Genomic DNA, 14,712 nt, shown 5'->3' on the forward strand with positions numbered 1-14,712 from the left:
TTAGATTATATTTTGTACAATGACTCCCCACTTAACGTCCTGTCACTTAACAGTGTTTTGATCTTATGTCCCTGCTCAATTACAGAACATGCTCCATTTAAAGTTGTGCAATGCTTCGCTATAATGTCATTTGGCTGCCTGCTTTGTCCACAGCTGGTAGCCCCTCTATCAGCTTCCCTACACCCCCCTCCCTCCTGCTTCCTGAATGCCGTGGGTAGGAGGTAGGGGAGGGAGGGAGGAGGAGCGAGGACATGGCATGCGGAGTAAAGGGGGAAATGCGGGGGAAGAAGGAGGCAGGTTAAGGGTAGGGGCTTGGGGGAAGGGGTGGAGTGGGAGGGCCGAGGGTTGAGCCCCCTGCCCCGGTGCTTGCAGAGTAAGGGAAGCTGCTGCGCAATGTGCTTCTCCTAGCCTACAGCACCTTCAGCCTCCTTGCCTGTCTCATTGTCTACAGTGCCAGTCGGCTGTGCCTGTGTGGGGTAAGGTGGGGGCACCTCCCAACTATAGTACTGTACTGTATGGCAAGAAAAAAAAAATTTCCCTGGAACCTAACCCTCCCACCCCCATTTACATTAATTCTTATGGGGAAATTGGATTCGCTTAACATCGTTTCACTTAAAGTCGCATTTTTCAGGAACATAACTACAACGTTAAGTGAGGAGTTACTGTACATGCACAGCAAGAAGTTCACATTTGGTTGAGTTTGGGTTTTCCTATCTCACTACAGAACTATGTACTTATTTTCTGCTGCTCTGTAGTCCCAACTTTCAAGTGTGCCTTAATTTGGGAAAAAATCAGAAGGCATGAAAGGGAAAAAAAAAAAAAAAAAGACTAAATTTAACCCCCCCCAAAAAATCAGAAGTGGAAATTATTCCAATAGCAATGTTCAAAGGGACACCAACAATTTGAAGTTGTCAGCTTTTTTCTTTTTAAAATTGTTGACTAGATTTCATATATTGGGCCTGATCCCTTGTCTGCCTGTGGCTTTACGTCACATGACCTTTCTAGGAATGGGATCTGTCACCATACGATAGATCTATACAAATGGGGGTGGGGGAGTGGGGGGAAATTACAGGCAACCTTAAAACTGGCATTTCCTAACTCTTGACTGTTTGGCTTTGCAATCTTAATAACGTTTGGTAGCATAGTTTGTGTGTATAATGTGTGATTATACACACAAAATTATAACTGCATGCCAGTACCAATGAAGTCTCTGAAAAGGGGAATTTATGAGAAAGTGGAGACTGTATAGATTATGCAGATGGAGGAAACAAGGAGAAATGAAAAATCTGCCTGTCAAAAGAAGCAAAGTCCATACAACATATGTCAGAAGGTGCCTGGATAAAGGCTCAAAGTATCAAACAATGCACTTCAATGGCTCTCAAGTCCACAGGAGGCCTCAAGAAAGATCAAGCAATCAATTTTGTTAAAGTATGGAAGCTGAGAAACTTGTGTTTCTGACCTAGTTAGCTAAAACATATTAACGCTTGGAAAAAATAAAGGAACAGAATAATTTTACCTGAAGGGTGCTAAGAGTTTCATCAAACGAAACTGGTGTAATTGTGCAAATTATAACTGTCTTCGCATTTCCTCCCAAGGAGTTTTGGAGAATTCGTGTCAACTTGCTGTCTCTATAATTTATGAAACTGTTGTGGAGGGGAAGAGAAAACACCAAACAAACCATGAAGCAAAGATTAGTGTTCTTGTACTGGTGAATATAATGCTATTAGTTGCAAATGTAACAGATTGACCTAACAACATCTTGTATGAAATGGCAGTTCTCTTCAAGTTATACATGTCTGATGTAAGGAAATAAGGACAAATTAACATTAAGAATGCGAATGGATTTCAAGGCTTGCTAACTAATTAACTGTGTAGAGAGTTACATCTACTCATTTCCAGAAGAGATACTACAAATGCTTACCCAGATGGGTCATCACAGAGTTTCTTGATTACTTGACCCAAGATGAACAGACTCCGGTTTATGTTACATCCTTCTTTGAGTCGAACACCTAGATATTACATAGAAACACTTTGCTTTTATTCACAAAAGTCCACTTTTATCCTATATAATAGTCAGAGTAACTGTTCAGAGAAGGTTAAGCAGTCTTAGGTACCTAGGAATTGCAACAACAGATCAGACTAGTTGTCCATTTAGTTCAGTATTCTCTCTGACAGCAGTGTATATACACCCCCCCCCCAATTAAACAACAAAAATACCCACAACAAGCAGCCAACTAACCTACCACACCCCACCCTACTGCCTGAGTGAACAATTAAGGAATGAGCTTCTCATAGGAGGAAACATTTCTTTGTGACCCTAGTCAGTGGTTGGCTGATGCCCTTAAGGTTTGTATCCATGCTAAAATTTGAATCCTGCCTAATCAAACTGTGAATACTCTCATTATGCATAATCTCAGTGAGCTTTTGGTTGTAGTGATAAATCCCACAGGTTAGTTATATGTTAGGTAAAAACAAAAGAAGTATTACATTTTAAATTGGTTTGCCTTTTAATTTCTTTGAATAACCCCTTGTTCTTGAATTGTGAGAGGGGCACTGTTTACCTTGTCTATACCATTCATTATTTTGTAAGCCTTTATCACATCTCCACTCTAAACTAATTAAACCCAATCTATTTGCTCCTCTGAATCCTTCTATTTCTCTTAGGGTAGGTCTATACTTACCTCTGGGTCCGGCGGTAAGCAATCGATCTTCTGGGATCGATTTATCGTGTCTTGTCTAGACGCGATAAATTGATCCCGGAAGTGTTCGCCGTCGACGCCGGTACTCCAGCTCGGCGAGAGCAGTACGCGGCATCGACGGGGGAGCCTGCCAGCCGCATCTGGACCCGTGGTAAGTTCGAACTAAGGTACTTTGACTTCAGCTACGTTAATAACGTAGCTGAAGTTGTGTACCTTAGTTCGAAGTGGGGGGTTAGTGTGGACCAGGCCTTACATTCAACTGTCCAACTAGGATTGCACCAAACATTCCAGGGAAAGGAGTACTATTATGTTAATTATAGCACTGTAACAATTAGAATAGTCTTTATACCATTCTTAAGCTTTATAAAGATTTTAGTTTAATTGCAACTTCATAGTGAGCAGAGTTTCACACTGAATAGTCTACAACGCGCTTGACTTTTTTTTCCTGAATGGATCTATGTAAATTTAGAACCCAGCACTTGGTAGACAGATAATTTCTTCTATGGTATAATACCGCTCAATTGTTAGAATGTTAGCAAGCATCTAAATACTAGGGAGATGGGCACAAAAGCAAACTCCATTACAGATTTAGTAGTAGTTATCTACTCAGGGGTGGTGAGTTATATAAGCTCGGAGTGCCCGGACCCAACCGAATTCAGGACCCAGTTGCACCAATGTTCGGGGCCGGGTCTCTCCCCTGGCCCCACCTGCCGCCTTCGTGAGTCTCCCCTGGAACATAGCCGGACCCCGCCTGCCACCCCCTGCACACCTCCGCTGGAGTGTCCCTGCCTGCCCTGGGCAACAGGCAGCTGCCCCCTGCAACTCTGCGCTGCGCTCCTTCACCGCCTGCTGCCAACTACAAGGGAGTGGCGCCAAACAGGCTGAGGTGGCTGCTGCACATGTGGAGGGAGGAAGCACATGGCACAAACATAACAACAGGCCATCGGCGGGCCGGCCCCCCTCTGGCCTGGCGGCCAAACTCCCTCCCAGAGTCTGCACCCTGCTCCTGCATCTCCAGCCCAGAGCCTGCACTCAGCACCCAAACTCCATCCCAGAACCCGCATCCAAACTTCCTCCCAGAGCCTGCACCCCAAATCCCCTTCCGCACCCAAACTCTCTCAGAGAGGCTTAGGCAGGTGTGTATGGGGGTTAGGGGGGGAGGGAGAGGACTTCGATCCATTCTGGGCACCACCAAAAATTATAGAGACATGCCACCCCTGTACCTACCTTCTGATCCTGTTTGGCTAGCTCTTTCACTGCCTGCCAGATCTACCAAGTTCTGCAAATTCATTAAAGATTTCATGAGGCACAGTTCGCAGGTAAGTCAGTTTAAAATGCTTTTAACGCTAAATCTATGCTAAGAATTTCAATCCAAGTTCAGTTAAGCCTTTGACATTTCTATAGTAATATACCAACTACACAGTGAGGCCAGTATTTTTGTAAGTTGCATGGTGAAAATGGCTTTAAAATATCAATGTAGACTCCATTACCAATATTGCAATCACTATTAGTAAACTTGCATTGCAATTTTTAAAGTATGTACTCTTCAATATACATATAAATTCCCATTAAACAGAAGTTTGTCTCACAAGCAGTCATCTCCTTCTCTTCACCCTGAATAACAGAAGTGCATAAACAATCTGCCAGGTCCTCAGTTTCCATTAATAAACAAGCATTACCATCATCCTCATCCTAATTGAGCCTACACCAACTGTCCCCCCCCCATCCAATCTAAGAGGTCAATGGAAAAAGTCAAGTACCAAAATACCAATATTTTCTCATAATCCCTTATACCTGTATGTGGTGCAACTGGTAGGTAACAGGGATTATGAGCTTGCAGTATCATTTGATGGTGATTTGGTTGATGCCTAGCAACCAGCCATCACCTTTATAGGCCTCTGCTTTCAGGAGAGAGCTCAAAAACTGAGGATATACTTGACCGAACTCCAAAGAGTACAACCCAGCCACCAATAATCATGCTGACAGACCCAGTGCTTTGAAAGAAGATAGCCCACTACTGATAAGATTAGTCTGATCAAGATGCAAATAGTCAAAGAAGTTTGATACTGGAGAAATTAGAAATGACTAGTGACTACCTCCCTGTTAACCAGTTCACCAGAAAGTAGAGAGTAGGCAGTAGTTTGTCAAGATGTCAGAGAGGATTCAAATAGGAATTGCGCACAAAATCTAGTTCTCAGAGTCCCAAATACAGACCTATAGACCAAACATTGATTCCCTCCTTTGAATCCCTGCCATACTGCTAATATCAATCCATCAAACGAAGAGGAAAAGGGATCACAGCCAGCAGCTACTGAATCTGTCAGCAAGAGTGGCTGCAAGCCACCATTATGTTCCTCTAGTCCTGAGGCCACCTGGGTCCTGAAAGCTGCTCTATCCTGCACCAACTGACAGAGGTTCTTATGAAGAATTATGGCAACTGTGGTGTTCAACCAGATTTCCCCTCCCCCCCCCATGTCATACCCCTTTCTGTCCCTGCAGCCAGAAGGGGTTATGTAGGAGTTCTAAGCGCCTTAGGGGTTTTTCCCTCCCCCTAAGGAAATCCCAAGCAGTGGGTAAACTACCTTCGGGGATACTTTGCATCACAGCCTCTGCACAATATCTAGTAGACTTTTACATATATATTGTTATATAGTCTTAAAACAGTTCAATATTTCTCCTTCACACAAGTTTTTCCATTCAGAGCGTTTCATTCTCAATATGATGGGAGAGAATCGCTGATTTTAGGATTTCATTTTAGTGGTGTCCAATATTTTAGCTCTTTTTAAAATTGTAAGTTTCCACATTAATGCCTACCTAGTACCGGACAACCTTTTTCAAACATAACTTACCAGATGAGATACCATTACTGCTCCATCACAGTTTGTGTTGGCAGGGTCATTTTCCCTACTTTCTATAATCTAAAAGAAGAAAGCCTCATAAGATTATTGCACATCTTTTCAGTTAATAAATAACAAAAAAATTACTATACAGACACCTACCATTCTGAAAATGGTGTGAGAACGGCTGCTGTGTTCATTCATTTTTGTTTCTCCATAGTGTCGTTTTTCTGTCAAAATAAAGTATTTGTTATCCAAAATCCCATATGCTCCAGACAGTATTAAGATTGTAAGCAAAAGTAGCCTAACTGAGAAACTAAAATAATAGCTTTTATGAGATTCTAGTTGTAGCCATGTATTAAATTTAGGAGAGTGGTCATATGTTTTAAAATTGCATCAACAATGGAGAGGCTAATCATCCTACTTTCTCCTTTCCTGAGCCATTCCATGACTTGCTCTGGATTAACAACCACCTCTTCGATCAGATCTTCCACGTAGATGTTTCTCTGCAAGAGAAACAGAATTAAAGACAAATTTCACCCAACTCTAAAATAAATGAGAAATAGATGTGTGTACTGTATTATGCACTGGTTTCAGTTGAATTTATTAATGAAAGCCACACAACAGTCTGAAGAAAGACAAATTTGTCTTCCAAACACACAGGGAATAAAGTCAGAACACTGCCAGTGCAAATTTTTATGCTGATATATTTCAACTGTAATTTTAAGGAGACAATGTCAAACATTTGAGATCCAAAAATATGATTTATTTTTAAAATGTATATGATTTGTCAGGGAAAGGTCCTCTGGATTTTAGATCTTTCAAGGGAATGTGTACTTTTTAGAGGTTTGAGAAATAAAAATTGCAAAGGTACTATTCATGGAGGATCTACATTTTGTGCCCCACACAGATTAGCAGACTACTCCCATTCCACCAGCTTTGCTAAAGCAGTTAATGTAACAAATGGTACTCATTAACAAGGAGAATGAGCAAAACTTTAGCATAGTGAAATTGAAGACAGCAACAGGATGTCTACATTAATGCTACTACTGCTCACGTTGTATTAGCCACAACTCTAATTTGACACGGCTACCCCTCTGATACTTGACACCATGCAAGGCACTGCATTTAGCCGTATGGAATGGAAATCTATTTTTGAAGTGAGGTTCTTACCCACGAAAGCTTATGCTCCCAGTACTTCTGTTAGTCTCAAAGGTGCCACAGGACCCTCTGTTGCTTTTTACAGATTCAGACTAACACGGCTACCCCTCTGATACTTAACTCTAATTTGATAGTTATGTGATGTATATGTACAACTGGTGGATGGTGTATCCCTTTTGAATGTATTATCATAGTGAAGTGTGTTAAAGCAACTCTGAGGAAATGATGTAGGTTTTTTGTGCTGAATGCAGATGCATTTTTGCAACCTTAACAATAAATTAAGGTGTGAAGTTAGTCAGATTTTGTAGAAGGGTTTTAGACACTCAAAGCCCCCTCCCCCTCAAAAAAAGCTCCCACACTGCTCAAGATTATATGTTTTGTTTAAGAGACTAAATAAATTTTGATGCTTAGGAAAAGAGAAAATAACAAGACTGATTACAGCTTTGCAGTAGTTCTAGACACAACATGAAGCTTGCTTACTTCTAACTTGCCCTCTTCAAAAGGGATTTTGTATATTCATACTCATGGGATGTGCCAGCAAGTACAGCTCAGATGGTGGAACCTTCTTCTAGCAGTACCATTTACCGCATTCACATACCCATCCTACTTTTTCCTCAGCCTTCCCAGGGTAAATATCAAAGGGGGCATGGCCCTATATACCATCTCAGTTCCTTCCACCACCTCTTCAAAATCATGAGCTCAAAAGAACCCGAGGAAAAGGAGAAGGTGGGTGAGCATGTGAATAGGCAGAATCCATCTTGGACTCTGCTATAAGTAAGTAACTTTAATTTTTTCTTTCAGAGTCTTCTGCATATTCCCCACTCATGGGTCAGATTGGCAAGCAATACCTCATCAGCTGAGGGTAAAACTCAGGGTCCTACCTGAATAAGGGAGGAAGTACTGCCCTATCAAACGGCATTTGTTCTGGACCCAAGATTCAAAAGCATTGTGTTTTGTAAGTGTATATACACAGAGCTCAAAGTGGCAGTCCAACAGGTTGCTGTGAATGGAACATGTTTAAAGCATGCAATGGAGATAGACATAGTAGAATATGACTTAATCATAGCAAGGACCAAAATGACATCTAGTTTATAACTTTCTTCTATACATTGTCTGCCTATCACTTCACACCCATTACCTTAGGTGGATTAAACAATCATAAAGGTGATCCTAAAAAAGAAGATGGGAGACCTGTGAAATTCCTTAGCCCTGTTTAGATAGTACACTAGGGTCCTCTTAGGGCTTCTCTGTAGGGAGCCTTAGTGTGCGGCTAGCAGGTGCTTAAATCTATAACACTCTAGCCTGCTGCACACTAACTAGACATAACATAGACATAAAGAGTGTGTTGACATACTGCTGTTACAGCAGAGCAAGCCACACCATATGACTTTTAGTGTACAGGAGCAGGGTCTTCATGGCCAGTTAGCGTGCAGCAGGCTAGAGTGCTGTCAATTTAGGCACCAGCTCGCCATAGACAGTCTCTATTTAAGCAAACCCTTAGTGTTGAGAGCGTGTAACTTTCATTCACCCTTACTGATGTGTGGTCGAGAGAAGATAATGTGCAAATTTATAGTTTGGTTAAGGTTGAAAAAAAAAAAAAAAAAAAACCACCACACAACACACCACCTACTACTACTACTGCTGCTTTGGGTAAGACTCTAGAGTTAGGGTGAAAAACTCCACTTTGTCTTTGTGAAATGCCCTAATGGCAGATTTGCGTTCAGTGTATGTGGCTCACTCCCTCCCTCCTCTGGTTGATGTTATGGCAATTAAGAAAGCAGTTTTAATTAGGGCCGTCAAGCAACAACAAAAAAATTGCGCTTAATTGCACTGTTAAGCAATAACAGAATACCATTTATTTAAATATTTGTGGATGTTTTCTACATTTTCAAATATATTGATTTCAATTACAACGCAGAATATAAAGTGTACAGTGCTCACTTAATATTTATTTTTTATTACAAATATTTGCACTGTAAAAAAACAAAAGAAATAGTATTTCAATTTACCTAATACAAGTACTGTAGCGCAATCTCTTGGTCAGGAAAATTAAACTTAGTTGTAGAATTACATACCAAAAAAATAACTGCACTCAAAAATAAAATATAAAAACGTTAGAGCCTACAAGTCCTATTTCTTGCTCAGCCAACCACTCAGACAAACAAGTTTGTTTACATTTGCAGGAGATAATGCTGCCTGTTTGTTTACAATGTCACCTGAAAGCGAGAACAGGTGTTCACATGGCACTGTTGTAGCCTGTGTTGTAAGATATTTACGTGCCAGGTGTGCTAAAAATTCATATATTCCTTCATGCTTCAACTACCATTCCAGAGGACATGCGGCCATGCTGATGATGGGTTCTACTCGATAACAATCCAAAGCAGTATGGACAGACGCAGAGTCATATTCATCATCATGAGTCAGATGCCACCAGCGGAAGGTTTTTTTTTTTTTGGTGGTTCGGATTCTGTAGTTTCCACATCGGAGTTGCTCTTTTAAGATTTCTGAAAGCATGTTTCATATTTCAGCCCTCTCAGATTTTAGAAGGTACTTCAGATTCTTAAACCTTGGGTCATGTGCTGTTGCTATCTTTAGAAATCTCACATTGGTACCTTTGCATTTTGTCAAATCTGCAGTGAAAGTATTCTTAAAATGAACAATGTGTGCTAGGTCATCATCCGAGACTGATGTAACATGAAATATATGGCAGAATGTGGGTAAAACACAGAGCAGGAGACATTTAACTTGGAGGGTGGGAGGGGAAATTTTTTTTTCACAAATGTATTTAATGCATTATTTTATTAATGAGTATCATAAGTATGGAAGCATGTCCTAGCATATGAATGTTTAGCATATCTGGCACATAAATACCTTACAATGCTGGCTACAAAAGTGCCATGGGAACGCCTGTTCTCACTTTCAGGTGACATTATAAGTAAGAAGCAGGCAGCATTATCTCCCGTAAGATAACTTATTTGTCTTAGCGGGTGGCTGAACAATAAGTAGGACTGAGTGGACTTGTAGGCTCTAAAGTTTTACACTGTTTTGTTTTTGAGTGCAGTTATGTAACAACAAAAATCTGCATTTGTAAATTATACTTTCACAATAAAGAGATTGCACTACAGTACTTATATGTGGTGAATTGAAAAATACTTTGTCTATCATTTTTAAAGTGCAAATATTTGTAATAAAAAATATAAAGTGAGCACTGTACACTTTGTATTCTGTGTTGTAATTGAAGTCAATATATTTTTGGATGTTTTTCTACATTTTCAAATATTTAAATTTCAATTGTTATTCTATTATTGTTTAACAGTGTGATTAAAACTGCAATTAATTGACAGCCCTAATTTTAATAGATAAATGGAATAGTAAACAGTCAGCCATAGGTTGAAATGGAGGCTTTATGAACTAAATTAGAACTGAATTCCATCTATTATCTAGTGCTGTTGAACCTGATGGTGCATAAGGAGGTCTCTGTACAAAAATGAGAGAGCTCATTCAAGCTTTTCTACTTCTTGGGAGTAGAGAAGGGTAATTTGCAGCAGCTTTCCTCTTTAGCTAGAGAATCATTTTTCCTGTACGTGACCTGACTGCAAATCTGCACAGCAAACTTTCGTTATCAGGGTAATGATGCTGGGGGAAAAGAAACAAACACAACCCCCCCCACACAACTGTAGCCACACCCAGTGCCCCTCACCCCCCCCCCCACTGATCCACAACCAGCTGCACCTGGACTCTCAACCCCCCCCCCAAATCCTACTCCCCTTCAGCACCCAACCCCCACCCACTGAGTCCTCCTCCAGTCTCCCCCCTCCTCCCCTCACCTGAATCCCCTGAAGAGTCCCATTGCCACCCACACCCAGATTGCCGGTACAGAAATCTCTCATCCCACACCTGGATCCCCCCCCAACATTAAGTCCCTCCACACTTGGATCCTGCCCACTCACACCTGGTGCAGAGGGACAGGGCCCCAGGGCAGGCCCAGCCCTCACACTGTGTCAGAGTCAGGTGCATCCTCACTGCCAAGTCTCTGTACCAGGGAAGTGGGGGCTTCAGGGTGCTCTCCAACCTCAATGAAGCCAGTGCCCTGTGCTCCCCATTGCCATGCTGGAGCCACATTTATTTACTGACAAATAAAATTTGCAGAATTTTAAAATATTGTGTGCAGAATTTAATTTTTTGGTGCAGAATTCCCTCAGGAGTATTTAAAACCAGGTCTCTTCACCTTTGGATTGGCCATTAAACTGGAAGCCAGAATGAAGACTAACTTCTCAAGTATCTCTTAAAAAGGCACTAAGATTATTTAGAGGGTTCCAGATCCAGAGAGGTTCACATGTATCTGCTGTGATAGGAGGAAGGAAGGAACTGTTGGAAGGAACTGAGGCAGCAGATGATGTCACACCTCCCTTAACACTCACGCATAAAATGTTCAGAGAGGCTCAGGGATGGAGTATAAGTGGCCTGGGAGCGCTCTAACAGGCATTGTTAGAAGGTTCCACCATCTGAGTTGCACTGGCCAGTGCAACCCAAATGAGAATATCCACAGGAACCTCAAAGAACTATCCCTCTGCTAGGGCACCTAAATCCAGCCCTGCAGCATCCTTCTAGTCTAATCTAGCTCAGTCAAGATTACACAATCTGGCAAGCTTTCAGCCATGGACTCCATTTAGATCAGCATCTCATGATTTGAATCCATGCCCACAGAAGTGGTTTGTTGCATCAATTTGTAAACAAATTCAACAGTAAGACCAAATAAAGTATCTTATGTCACCTTGATTTACTTACATTAACATCCTCTCGAATTCCTAGAGGTTTGTTTTTCCTGCTGTCGCAGAGTAAGTCTGTTATGGTTTCATTGTATATTTCCATATAGGAAACTCTCAACAGAAACTCCCTATCTGGATTCTAAAGATTAAAGAGAAGTGTCGTCAGATCAGAAGTTGGAGGGGAGAACAAAAAAGTGCTTTAATGAAAGGATGCTCAGCTTTTTCCATCGTCTTGGACTATGTCTTTACATAACTTTCCTCTTTGCAAATGCACACCAGCTCCCTTCTGGTACATAGTCCCATAATTACTTGCAAGGAAAAGTAGTTAGAGAAATGTATAGTTTTACCTATCTTTAATGCAATGGGTATTTCACCCCTTTTTGAAAAAAGATCTGGTACTCTATTTTTGCCCTTCATTATCTGTAAGATGGGAATAATGATACTAGCCTTCTTTGTAAAGTGCTTTGAGACCTACTGATGAAAAACACTATTTAAGAGCTGGGTATTAGTTCTCCCCTCTGCACATGTTTCCCTGCTGCTAGACTACCTTCTCCTGCTCTTTCTTCTAAACCTAATCCCTTGTTGAGTGGCTCTCTTCGCCACATCTACTTCCCTGTTATTTGATTGCCTTCTCTCCAGCCATCTGGTCCTCTTCTTCCTCTGTTTGACTGAATGTACTTTCCAGCAGCCATCTTCCCTTTTCCCATCCAGACATTCATCTCCAGCTGATGGCTAACAGCTTAAGTCCCACTGGTGCCTCTGGTGCCCATGACCAGTTTTATCTTTTCCAGGCCCTAAGGCTCTTTGCAATGAGAGAGGAAGTAGCATCCTGTACCATGTAACCTGCTAGCTTTTCAGTCCACAAGCAAGCATCATGTTTTGGGAACTAATTTTTTAGTTTATATCTTCCTCTAACTTCTCATAACATGGGTGCTCTTATGCTGTCAAATTCATAGACTAAACTTTATTTATTAATGCCCCCTCCCACAATCCATAAATGGCACTGGGAATATCTGCTTCTTGAGTGCAAGGAGGGCTGCCAGTGTTGCACATCTGAGTTAGAGATAACCATGGCCATCCCTCATGAGCTTGAGGGCATGAAACATACATGGCACTTTTAAGCGGTGTGGTAAGTTTTTTTTTTTTTTCTTGGCATGCTTTTCCAATGCACGCCCACCCTAAGGTATTCTAATTGCTGCTGTACTGCACAGGAAGTACACCTCCAGCTTTCACTATTTAATCATTGCACCTCCTCACAAACCCTCTCTCCAGCACACTTGTAGCCTGTATTCTGCAAGTCAGACCAGACGACACTAATGACTTCAAATCTATGAGTCTCTGAACTTCTTATGCAAAGCTCCGTAGTTTGTGATTCCGCTAAGTATTTCTTCCACTGTTCATTTTTCATCTTTTAGAAAAAAGTTTCTTTAGAGAGGTGTGTTTAGAGTACTAATCCAATGCATATGAGACCCAGTCTTCGTAACAACCAGATACTGAACTTTATATTTTATCTAAAGTTTTAATCAAGGTTCAATGGGAAATAGAGAGCTGGCTTAGGGATCTGCATGGATCGCATCCCTGCTACTAGTGCCAGGGGAGGGCTTTCCCAAATTTCATGCAAGGATATGTATCACAGCAAAGTACTGCCACACATGCCATCACATGTAACTTGTTTCCGTTACTGTTACCAAGTCCCCTTCCTAATATTTTTGTATAGGATCCAAGTGACAATAATTTAGCTGTATTACTTACTGCACAAATAATTTTGAAGACATCCTGAACTGCTTTAGGTATAATGCCCATAGACTTGTCATTCCCCATCATTGTATATGTTTTTCCTGAGGCAGTCTGCCCATAGGCAAAAACAGTGCCTAAAAAGAGGAACAAATGTTAACTGACCACTACCCAAAACATTCTACAAATATAAGTGTAAAAACCAATATGAAACTTACCATTATATCCTTGGACAGCAGACTTTATAATTGGAACAGCTACACCTTCATATACTTGTTGGGTGCTGTCATTCGAATGAAAGACGCAATCTTAAAAAGAAATTTCTTTTTAAAAGCTGCACAATGACTTGATAAAAAATGAACTTTCCTCACACTCAATTTTGGCAGCTTTTCATCCAATAGGACTGAGACCTTGATGCCCCAAAACCAACTCTTTTGCAGGATGATGCCAAAATATTTTATGCAAGATTAACTGATTGCCTAAAACCAAACTGAAGCAAAAGAGAATATAACAGCGTAATAGGTAAAGTGCAGGAAACTTGGATATAGAGTTGAAAATATGCTATAAACAGTTAAATAGTATAACCATGAGAATTACTAGGTTATCTATGGGAGGTACCGCCCATAAGGTTTTATGGGAATATGGCATAACTGGAATATGTTTTGTGCTGCCTGTGCCATGTAACAGATCTTTGTAAAGGTTATGGTCTACCGTATCTATTCATCCTATTTGTACATATATATCATTTTGTACTTGAGGTTAAGAATATTGTCTGTATACTTGCTTGATTTCTAAGTAAGCTCTGTGAGGCATTTGGTCAGTTTCTTTAGGAAAAAGAAGAACAGGAGTACTTGTGGCACCTTAGAGACTAACAAATTTATTAGAGCATAAGCTTTCGTGGACTACAGCCCACTTCTTAGGATGCATATAGAATGGAACATATATTGAGGAGATATATATACACACACACACACACATACAGAGAGCATAAACAGGTGGGAGTTGTCTTACCAACTCTGAGAGGCCAATTAATTAAGAGAAAAAAAAACTTTTGAAGTGATAATCAAGATAGCCCAGTACAGACAGTTTGATAAGAAGTGTGAGCATACTTACAAGAAATTTGTTAGTCTCTAAGGTGCCACAAGTACTCCTGTTCTTCTTTTTGCGGATACAGACTAACACGGCTGCTACTCTGAAACCTTTCTTTAGGAAGGAATTCGCAAGGTTAAGTACCTGATCAGGAAGCACTTGGGGAACAATGCATCTTGGAATGCTCCAATCCACATAAGAAGTCTTCCTGGAGACATACAAGATACCATGTGGACAATGGTTTCTGCCTGTAAAGACTGAGTCATGCATGGGCATGTGACTTGCCCAGGTGACTCCAGAACTCCATCTGGGAGCTGAATTTGCATAGGAGTGAGGAGCAGGGGTCTCCACCCAAAGAGAATGTCTATTTAAACCCAAGAGAGACCCCTCCATTTTGTCTTCAGCTGGCTAAAGGAGCCGCCT

The 14,712-nt window shown here is 41.0% G+C and overlaps 1 protein-coding gene across 4 annotated transcripts in view; it reads right to left on the minus strand.

Annotated features, from left to right (window-relative positions):
- Positions 1-14,712, minus strand: part of CENPE (centromere protein E) — an 81,767-nt gene that overhangs the window by 64,124 nt on the left and 2,931 nt on the right. For all 4 annotated transcript variants that reach the window (XM_065596183.1, XM_042859967.2, XM_008170146.4 and 1 more), the window contains exons 3-11: positions 13,419-13,508; positions 13,219-13,337; positions 11,486-11,605; positions 5,961-6,042; positions 5,699-5,766; positions 5,549-5,617; positions 3,927-3,978; positions 1,922-2,009; positions 1,517-1,643 (exon numbers count right to left, since the gene is read on the minus strand). In XM_065596183.1, the coding sequence (XP_065452255.1) occupies positions 1,517-1,643; positions 1,922-2,009; positions 3,927-3,978; positions 5,549-5,617; positions 5,699-5,766; positions 5,961-6,042; positions 11,486-11,605; positions 13,219-13,337; positions 13,419-13,508 (815 nt within the window). The remainder of the gene's footprint in view (positions 1-1,516; positions 1,644-1,921; positions 2,010-3,926; positions 3,979-5,548; positions 5,618-5,698; positions 5,767-5,960; positions 6,043-11,485; positions 11,606-13,218; positions 13,338-13,418; positions 13,509-14,712) is intronic.

This window comes from Chrysemys picta, chromosome 5 (assembly GCF_011386835.1).
Source record: "Chrysemys picta bellii isolate R12L10 chromosome 5, ASM1138683v2, whole genome shotgun sequence".
Lineage (NCBI taxonomy): Eukaryota > Metazoa > Chordata > Testudines > Emydidae > Chrysemys > Chrysemys picta.